At 32.5% G+C, this 11,162-nt stretch overlaps 1 protein-coding gene across 2 annotated transcripts; it reads left to right on the forward strand.

Annotated features, from left to right (window-relative positions):
• The first annotated feature begins 683 nt into the window (after positions 1-683).
• LOC111410777 (acetyl-coenzyme A carboxylase carboxyl transferase subunit alpha, chloroplastic-like) lies at positions 684-6,342 on the forward strand. 2 transcript variants are annotated; one of them, XM_023041302.1, is made up of 11 exons: positions 684-951; positions 1,529-1,953; positions 2,139-2,213; positions 2,786-2,893; positions 2,972-3,132; positions 3,453-3,567; positions 3,641-3,795; positions 4,238-4,289; positions 4,366-4,434; positions 4,817-4,894; positions 5,152-6,342. In XM_023041302.1, exons 2-11 carry the CDS (start codon positions 1,573-1,575, stop codon positions 6,169-6,171), a joined length of 2,214 nt encoding a protein of 737 aa, XP_022897070.1. In that variant the 5' UTR covers positions 684-951; positions 1,529-1,572; the 3' UTR covers positions 6,172-6,342. The 2 variants fall into 2 exon arrangements, with proteins under 2 accessions (XP_022897070.1, XP_022897071.1); XM_023041303.1 differs by lacking the exons at positions 3,453-3,567; positions 3,641-3,795.
• The last annotated feature ends 4,820 nt before the right edge of the window (positions 6,343-11,162 follow it).

Here is an 11,162-nt window from a genome sequence, read left to right on the forward strand (position 1 = left end):
ACTGGTCCTAATTCCCTGTTTGGGCTGACATTTACGAGCGAATTTACTTATAAGTAAATCGGTAGATTATAAATTTAGAGATTGACAAAATTAATTGAATGAACCAATAGATTCGATCTAATTTACTTAAGTTTTAAACGATTTCAATTACTAGAATTAAGAACTTACTAATTCTGTCTAATATACTCGGAATCGAACGCAAATTCTCAGGTTGTCATCATGAAACATAATTACATTTGAAATCAACTATTCCATTTACGAATTGAACAAACCATGCTCTCTCTATTCAAAATGAACAAATTTTTTTGGGTAAAAATTTAAAACAAACTACTTATTTTAAGAATTAGATCAAAATTGCTCTCCATTTTTGTAATTAACTTTTACTTAAAAACATGTTTGCCATCGAATCAATAAGATGAGAAGAAAATTAGAAAACGTCCAAAAAAACTTTGTGCTTCTTCAAAAAAGTTTTAAAAGTTGGGATTAAATTCAATAATTAATTTTTAAATTGCGTATCTTATGGGCTCACAACTTTTCTCAAATCTGCTTAAATTTTTAGAAAAAGATTAGTCAAGTAATCCCTTTGAAGCCCCTATTCTATTAAAATTAAAAATTAATTATTTTTTCATCTGTCCACCTATCCGTGCACAAATTGGAAAACTCAAGAAATATTTCCGGTTTGCCCCAGAACACTTTTTTGAGGACCGAAGAGACAAAGCACATGTGCCTTTATCCACAACAGAGATTGAATTGAATCAACACTAGTATGGTTAATGATTATTTTATCAAATAATATTATATTATATCCATCACTGCAAATCCCTCTGCATTCACGGATATCTGAAACGTTGGCTGGAGTTTTTAACTACCCTGTTCCATCAGTTTGCTCAGAGGTTTAAGAGCATTTGCAGAGTAGAAAACCTGAACAAAATTGAAAATTCCAATTCTCAGGTCAGCAGATAAATGTGTTTTTGGTTTAATTTTCAAGTAAAACTCCACTTCGTTAACTGATATTCAAAGAATTTTTTCGCTAGAGAAAAAATAACAGTGTCGCTTCATACTTGTCGATTAAATTTCATCTTTTTGTTGGAATTTCATTCTCATTCTCTCAATATATATATATATATATATTTTTTTTTTTTTTTGTGTATTGTGTATTATTGTCTGTATGGGGTGAAATCTGGTGAAATTCCAATAAAATCTGTTCCAATAACAGTGCAAGTTTAAGCAGCTGTTTAGCAATACTCATATCTTGCTAAAAAATTGATAGAATCAACACTTTCGACTTATATATAATAAAATGTGGATTATTTGTCAAGCAACAGCCTAGCTGTATATTAGTTTTCCTTTAATTGTATATTATATGTTTGATCCTTGATTCTTTTTGTAGAGATAATTTTCACTCATTAATGAACTATCAAAACATGATTGAAATACTTTTAAGCTTATATTTGTTCTTTTTCTCAATATGGGTTTGTGGGATTTTATGGTTTTTCACCATAACTAGTGTTTGAATCCTGCTCTGCAGTATGTGAAACATCACTATTTGCTGACCTATAGTCAACAGTCGAGATGTCTACTTTATCACTAGCAGCTGGGAATTTCACAAGAGGACAACGAGGAGAGGACAGTGGTTTAGGATTCTGGTTAAGTTCATATTTCGGAAATGAGCTTTTTGGAACTGATACTCGTGGAAATTTGATGAGAACCTCAAATCGTGTCCATTTCAAATACTTGGAAGGATCTAGGACAAGAAATGGGAAAAAATTTCATGTTTTTGCAAAAGTTAGAAACTGGAAGAAACATGATTACCCATGGCCCGATGACGTTGATCCAAATACCGAATCACCCTTGAAGTATCTTTCTAACTTCAAGCCTTTGGACGAGAAACCTAAACCCGTGACACTTGCCTTTGAGAAGCCACTGGTTGATTTAGAGCAGAAGATCATCGAGGTTACTCATCTTTGATACTGAAAGTTATTTACTGATTGTCTGATTTTATATCAAAACCATATGATTGTGGTCGAAGATATAGCAAAAAGAAAATCATAATCATGCTTTGTTCATACCACTTGCACAAGTGTAAAAAAAATCTGTAGTAGATAATCGATGCTTTTTTTATTTTAATCTATCTGCAGATACAAAGAATGGCTGATGACACTGGGCTTGATTTTACTGATCAAATTAATGCTTTGGAATTGAAGTATCAACAGGTAAATTTGACAAAATTTGATCAATGTTTCCATTTGACAGGTCAAGCAAAGAGACAACTCAATTGACAAATTTTCTCTGCTTATAAAACATCCTTCGTCTGTACAAATTAATTGTGCATTATTTGTTCAACTTTACAACTCTTTCTCACGAGTGCTTTTCAGCTGCATTTACCACTACATTTGAGGGGTGTCTATTGTTTAAGTCATTTCGAAGATGTCTATTAATATATATTGGTCTTGAGTATTGTGCTAGAACATTCACACAAAAAAAAAAAAAAAGAAGAGAAAAAAGAAAAATTGAAATTTAACAATCAACCGAGATATTTGTGCCCCCAGCTTAAAAGTTTATTTGTAGCACCAATGTTTAATTCAAAGAATCTCTGTGTTGAAGCTCTAAGCAACTCAGAATCTCAGATTGATGCAGATCATTTTCTTCATCAACATATTCAGCATGGTTGATTATGTAGAAGTTTCACGTTTTGTAAATTTTCTGTTACATTTTTGTTTATGTATGAACTTCTCTAGTTGATATTCATGCAGTTCACATTCTGAATTTTCTAGTTTTCTTTCAGGCTCTTAAGGATTTATACACGCATTTGACTCCCATCCAACGCCTAAATATTGCTCGACATCCGAACAGGCCTACTGTTCTTGATCATATCCTAAACATCACAGAGAAGGTAGATCTCAAGCTTTTTCTCACTGTGAAAATTTTCTACCATTAGTAATGGGATCTTACTAATTTATATATCATTAAGTGGGTGGAACTCCACGGAGATCGTGCAGGGTATGATGATCCAGCTATTGTGACCGGTATAGGAAGCATAGAAGGTAGAAGCTACATGTTCATAGGTCATCAAAAAGGAAGGAACACAAAAGAAAACATTATGCGCAACTTTGCAATGCCAACCCCTCATGGGTATGTTTCGAGAATCATCCATGTGGGAAAGAAATTAATAATAATAATAAAATAATAAAAAAAATTATGAATTTTACCAAAGATATGAGACTTTCGGAAATCTTAATAGCTCTTTTGACGAGTCTATTGGTGCATTTTTCTTATTTGTCTCCTAGTCACGTAGTACTGATGCGTTGCAATATTTACCAATAAGTGAGAAGACATTCTTTTCATTAGCCATCCAATGCCATCTAGTGAACTGCATCAGCATCTCTGCATTGGTATTGCTTAATGAAAAGGATGGACATGCAAGTCAGACTAACAAAATGATAGTTTTACAGTTATAGAAAAGCTTTGCGAATGATGAAATATGCGGATCATCATGGATTTCCCATTGTTACATTCGTAGACACACCAGGGGCCTTTGCTGACTTGAAATCTGAGGAACTGGGTCAGGTATGCTCTCTTCATATGCTAATCTTGGATAAATTATGGCATATCTGTTTCAATTGACGTCACCTACTTACAGGGTGAAGCAATAGCCCATAATTTGAGGACAATGTTTGGCCTTAAAGTCCCAATCATCACAATCGTAACCGGTGAAGGTGGCTCGGGTGGTGCTCTTGCCATTTCTTGTGCCAACAAGTTGATGATGTTGGAAAACTCAGCGTTCTATGTTGCTAGGTGAATTTTAATCCGAGACTCCAAGTTGTTTGTCGAGGACAAATGATCTTCATTGAGTATATAAAACTAGTTACTTTACTATATTAATTTCTCAAAATTCAAGATTTTAAGGCATTCCCTCTGGCAAACTGGTGAGCGGCATAGTATTGAATAGCATACAGCACACAGCGTGATACAAGTTTTTGAGTTGATGGTGGATCAACATTGGTGATTTTTTGTTTAAGGCTCAGTTTATTTTTCAACAACCTAAAAGTGGGAGGAGGATTAATCTGTCCACAGATTCTATCCATGGAAAGAGGATTATTCCATCCATGTATTTTAGCCTTTTTTTCCCGATGATCGTCACTTGGATTCATCATAGATTCTATAAAATCTTGTGTTTTTTCTTTTACTCCTTGATGTGGTTTATATCTCTTCATGAATGATATATTCCCTTTACCAGTCCAGAAGCATGTGCCGCGATCTTGTGGAAATCGTCCCAAGCGTCTCCAAAGGTATGTGACGAATTCACAATCAAATTTCCTGAAGAATGATTTAAATTAACTGAAGTTTTGATATTCCATTGAATAGGCGGCTGAAAAACTGAGGATTACAGCACAAGAACATTACAAACTGAGGATAGCAGATGGTATCATCCCTGTAAGGACATTGATCATCTACCATTTTGATGTTTGCCTTGGTCATGGGCAGAGAAAATTTAGGACAGGAGCAAAATATTAATAATAATAAAATTGAGTCATATGAAAAGATTCAACTCAATAAATGTATAGATCTCCTAATTTGCTATATCTAATCACCAGGGGAAAATTTTTGTTCTTTTCTTTCATTTCCTTCTTAATTTGGTACAAGTCCAGTGGTTGTATTAGAGACAAGCATCTCCTTTCATCTTGAGCTTGAGTGCAGCAGGCACTTCATTGCTTTTTAACAATTTTCCCTTTATATTCTTCAGAAAGCGGCATGTGAATTATTCCAAAATCATCTTTATTGGCTTTTTTCAGTACAAGTAGTTGTCATATTGCAGGAACCTATAGGTGGTGCACATGCTGATCCCGTATGGACATCTCAAAATATTAAGGAAGCTATTCTCGAGGCAATGGAGGTGAATCATTTGCAGTTTTAGTCCCTCAAAAGTTAATGCTGTCGTGTTCTACTATAACCATATGAAGTGTTAATCAAATAAGTGAACTTCCAATCAAAACATTGCAGAAGGCAGTACTCTTTTGCACAAGTACAGAGAAAATTTTGGTGCAAAAAGAACAAAACAAATTTTCTAATTATCCTTGGTTCTATGCCGTTTATATCCAAACAATTTCAGTTTCTACATTTCTGCTGACATTGACACCTATCTTGTTCTAGGAATTGACAAGAATGGATAAAGAAGCGTTACTTCGACACCGAATGCTTAAATTTCGTTCGATTGGAGTTGGAGGGTTCAGAGAGGGTTCAGAGGTGGAACCTGAGAGGAAACGGAACATGAAACCATCTGAGGTCAATGCACCAAAAGTCGCTGACATAGAATCCGACATTGAGGATCTCAAGAAAAAGATACTTGAAGCTGCGGGACCATCTGATCCAATTACCAGCCAAAAAATCGAGAAACTTCAAGAAGATCTTGATCAGGAGATGACCAAGGCGTTTACTTCAATGGGCTTGCTTGATCGGATAGAATCTCTTAATCTGGAGCTGGCTAGGTCCCCTGACCCAGATCAAGCCCTGAATTATGATCTTAAGGAGAAAGGAAATAAAATTGTGCAAGAATTTAAGAAAAATCTGGCACGACCTGGAGACTATCTTGGGTTAAAGCAAAAGCTCCAAACACTCAGCATGGTTAGCAGGCTTATTGAGTTGAAAGAGAGAAGTGAGAAATTGAAAAGCCAGGTCAATCAGAAAATTCCAGCAGAAGTAAAAGCCAAAATGGACCTTCTAAAAAAGGCTCGGGAAAAGTTGTCGAATGGTAATCAAGTAGACGAGAATCTCTCTGAGGAACTAGAAAGGGCTAAAAAAGAGCTGGAAGAGGTTCTAAAATCGGCTAACTTGGAAGTCATTGGAATGGTGAAGAGAAAGGACATAACTACACCTCCTGAATTGAAAGAAAAGATTGTGCACTTGAACAGAGCAATCACAGAGGAGATTGAAAAAGCAGTAAACAAGAGGGAAGGCATTAGTGGCAAAATTGAAGAGTTGAAAGTCGAGATGGCGAAAGAATCTACTTCGGAAAAAGCGAAAAAGCTGGAATCAGAGATAAAAGAAGGTATTGCTATTGCACTTAATGTCACCCCACTTAAAGAGAAGGTTGAGAATTTAAGAGTGGAAATGTCGTCATTCTGTAAGGAAGTTGTGGAAGATAATGTTATTGTCGACAATGGCAGATTGTAAAGTTAAATCTCCGTTCTTCCTTACCCGAGAGGGGTTAGGGACGGGGGGATATTGCGCGAAAAATCTTGTGTTCATTCTTTATAATACTGGTTATTGATCCATGCAAAAACTATCCATTGTTGTAACTAAAATTTGTGTCTTCTTCCATCCATGTTGATTGTGTTTGTTGCCTGTTTCTGTTATGATTCAAGTTGAGTGCCACTTATTTATTGGTCCATTTTGCTGCGGATATTAGACCAAACACGTGCTATTAAACAATGTGTTAAGGGATGGGTTATCCTACATCGGTTTAACACCGAAATAAATACAAATTTATAAAAATCTTGAGCTGCTCCATTTAATAAGGTTGATTTTATTAAGATTGACTCTAAGTTTTAATATGGTATCAGAGCCATCCTATGGGTTTCAAAATTGGTCTGCTCAAATAAGTCACTATCTTGAAAGGGCATGTTAAGGGATATATTATCCCACATCGGTTTAATACCGAAATAAATACCAATTTATAAAAATCATTATTAAAATGGACCTCAAATCTTAACACAATGTGAAGCAATTGAGAATTCATAAAAGACATATATGTTGCCTATGTTGGATTCTAATTTTTCCTAATTCTTCGATTTTGAGGTGTTGATTGTTTTGTTGTCGAATTGGTCTGTCTAATTTAAATTTAGTTTTCAACATGCTCTTTACGTATAGGTCTCTTTCCTTTTATTACTCAAAGGCTTGACACATGCACAACTCATAAATATAATCGGACATTTTGTATACTTCGTGTAACGTTGGACAATCTCGTCTAAAAGCATAACATGGTAAAAAATTAGTACATTTGTTTATTCGAAGATAATTTAATAGTTGAAACACTATTTAAGTTCGGCCAAGGATCTCTAGGTTATTGCTCAAATGATTTCTCCTCCTCTATTTGAATTGTATTTTATTAATTCAATTACTATTTCGTTTACAATTTTAACATTTGCAGCATCAATGGTCCAAAACGGTGCTGTTCGTTAATTTAACACTTGCGTTTTAAATTAAATACTATTTTGTGAAACTATTGTAAGCCTCCAGTCTTAATTATACCTATAAATACGGATTTATAGCCAATTAAATTAGCAAGAGAATTGAAGCAAAAGTTAGCATTATTTTGACTTTAAATTATACAATGACATAGCTATATGTATTATTTTCATTTGTTATATTACAATCATTATTGTCTGAATATTATTCAGTTGCTCCTAAAAGCACAACTTTATAAATTCATATAAATATTTGCATATCTATATTCTTTAATCTTTATTTTTTTTAAGAAGCACAAACTTTTGCAAATCAACATTCTATTGTTGATCTCGAAAGGTGACTTCAATAAATATTATTATTTTTGAAAAATATTATTTTAATATTCATGGAGAAGCAAAAGAAAACAAGTTGCGTTATTACTCATGGAATGTTATCTCATTATCTAGTTTTCAGTTGTATTTTTTCTCGAGAAGCACTATTTTATAGTTCTATCAATATTCGTAAAAAATAATAGTGCTTGTAGATGATCTTGTAGAAGTATAAGATTTAAAGTATTTTAATGTTTTGGTAGAATATTGTTGCCCGAACTACAACGAAGCAATGTTGTGCAGAGATAGAGGGTCCACAGGTCATGAACTTTTTTCTTAGAGAAGAAGTAATGACAATATCTGAAAACCTTATATTTCCTCAGTGTTGCAACAACAAGATGGTAGTTCGTACTTTATAAATAGAAGATATATTATTATCACTTCACTATAATATAAAAGAGTCTAACTTTGGGCACTATTCATATTAGACACTAGTCACAATTTCCCATCGTCAACATCTTTTTTGCCTTTTTCTTCTTCTATTCCCATTTTGCCCTTACTCACACTTCACTATTAATTTTCATATGGCAAGAAAAAGGGTAATATTGCCTTCTTACTTATACCCACAATTTTCTCATTGTTGACTTACCTCTTTTTACGTCCTCAATTTTTTATAAAAACATACAAGTTTGTTTATTAAATTGATTAAATTTACTAGCAACTTCAAATTTTTTATCTTTACAATTTTAAGTCATTCTCCTACAAAAATATCTTTAATAGATAATTTACACTTTAAAAAGTTGGTAAAATGAAGTTGAGAAATAATTTTTTGGAGTTCATTGACTCAAAAAATTATGACTTGATGTTTTTTTTTCATATATATATATATATTCTTTGGGTAAAAATTTGCATCATATTAATAAATTTGCTTCAGCGCATTAATATTTATGGACTTATATACATTGTACACGTGCGAGGTAATAAAATCTATTACGTAGGTATTTTATAGCCAATGCTAAAAAATTTACCTTCTAAACATTTTAATTTTATCAAAAATAAATAATAGCGGGTAAAATCTTGATCAATGGAGGAACATTATCACATTTTTGTTCAAGAAGATCCCAAAGTAAATATTATATTATACATTTGGCAAACGTTAACAATAAAAATAAGTAAAATAATATATTTTATTTTTTATTCAATATTATTTGAACATGTTTGGTACAAATTACTTAAAATTTTCAAAAACACATTTTATTAATAAAATAATTTTACACATGGACTAATAATATTTCTTACGTTTTAATCATATAACTGTTATATTTGAAGTTTCATTTTAAAATGTCAACTTTATCCAAATTCTTATGAGTTAGTCTATGTTTTTACCTTTACTCGATATGTGATTTATTCTTTAATATACCCCTCTAAGATGGTGGCTTTTTTGAGCAAATCAATCTTGATATATGCTTGCACATTTTTTAATTTTAATTGGATCGAATTACTCATTAAAACTTAATAAGCTCTGATGATTCAATATTGTTAACATATAATCTATATTTGACTATAAATTTAACGAACGTGATAAAAAGTCATCAAATTAGGTAAATTCAAATCTATATGCATCATACTTTGATGGTGATACCATAGACTAATGCCATGAATTAATCATAAATAATTAATAATAAATATTCGAAAGGCAAATTATCAGATACTATTTTGCAGGCACATGCAACATCAACCGTTCTTAGTTTTGGTAAAAATTACATCATAGAAACTTTAACGCTTTACTTAGACGGAATTGGACACAAATTGCTTCTACTTTTAAGGTACAACCAAGGAAGAAATTAAAATATTTTTGTATAAATATACATGGAAGTCTATACCTATGTGTTAGAACACACAACCATGTTCTCCAATAATTTGATTTTGTTATATAAATTTTGAAACTCCAAACAAATGGTGCATTATGGTGTCCTAAGTTCTTTAACTTCTGTAATCGATTCACATCAGTTACACCATTCTGTAATTGTTAAAATGTTATTTTTATTTTGCTTTACTTGTATATTGAATCTATTATATTGTATTTATAAAAGCACTTCTAGAAATACTATGATGCGATTAAATCGTAAAAGCTATCTTGATGAATGCTATTGACAAGGATGCCAAGTACGTAAAATAACAAAAAAACTTTGTATTGATTGTGTTTTTTATTAAATTTAAATAAATTATTTTTTACTAGGGCGGTTGGAAAGGAGAATTTCAAAGATGATGCCAAGCATGTACATAACAACAAACTTAGAATTGGTTGCGTTTCTTATTGAATTTAATACATTAGTTTTTATTATGTGGTAATCAATTGCTTTTTTGTTGATTTATTTTAATTCTTACCCCAATCCTTTATTCTTTATGAACAACACGTTATTTCCTTTTTTTTTTTTAACAGCTTATGAATATCTTTCATATTTATAAATAAATTTCTCGAAAATTTACATACACTTATTTTCAACATTAGCCAAGTAACGTGCAATGCACGTTCACCCCACTAGTATTATTTAAAGAAATTGAATCAATTTATACAATTTATAAATATTGATTTATTAGAAGAATATTGTTTCTATAGCTCCTAAATAAGCAATAGTTTATAATGGAAATTATATTCGTCCATATTTTTTTCAACTTTCTGCTTCAATAATCAAGTTAAATTATTATTTATACAAAAATCAGTTCATATATTTTTTTAAGAGTGTATTATTATTAAATTAATTAACCTACAACCTCCACTCCACCCATCCACAAACCCAATTATCATGTTGTTTCTTCATTTCACCTCGATTTTCCTCACCTTTGCGCATTTCATCGACAATGAGTATAGCGGCGACACCTGTACGCGCAGCAACGATGAGGCATGCTCATCATCATTGCTCGCTGCTTCTTCATGCACACATCGATCTGTTTTCTTTGTTCCTGTCATCACTGTGCACGAAGCAGCAAGGTCACTGCTTCATGTGCAGCTTCGATCTATTTTTGTCATCTATATCTTTGTTTCTCTATTTGTGTTGGTGCGATTTTCTTTGTCGTCTCCTCTGTTTTATCTACATTTGTTTTGGTGTGGTGTTTGATGTTTGTGGTGTGGTAGAGGTGAAGAACATAGTGGTAATTGTTGATACAAGTGGTGGTAGTGGTGCAGTGATGATTCTAGTGGCGACGATTTTGAGATTCTTTTTGGTAGGGGGTGGGGGTTGTGGAAATGGTGAGGTGGTTGAGTATGGTAATGGTGGTGTTGGTAGTTGGGATAAGGTGGTGCTAGTGATGGTCTTGGTCACCAATGGCGATGAGAACGGTGGTAGTGACGATGGTGATGAGGTAGTGTGGTGTTCGATTGGTGCCAATGGTGGATTGGGGTTGGTGGTGTGAAGGGTGGGGGTAGAGTGTTTGTAACCTATTATTTGGGAATTGTGACCAATTATTTGAATTATTATGATCAATAAATAATATGTGATCAATAAAAATAAATAAATTATGATTGATAAATAATATGTGATCTAAAAAATGTGAGATTGTTATTAAATGTGTAATCATGACTCACAATTTGTTAAATTATAATCAATTAATTTGATAATTTGTCATCGTAAAATAAATTGTGATCGTGAATATAACTTTTAACTTATA

Source organism: Olea europaea, chromosome 15, assembly GCF_002742605.1.
Source record: "Olea europaea var. sylvestris chromosome 15, O_europaea_v1, whole genome shotgun sequence".
NCBI lineage: Eukaryota > Viridiplantae > Streptophyta > Magnoliopsida > Lamiales > Oleaceae > Olea > Olea europaea.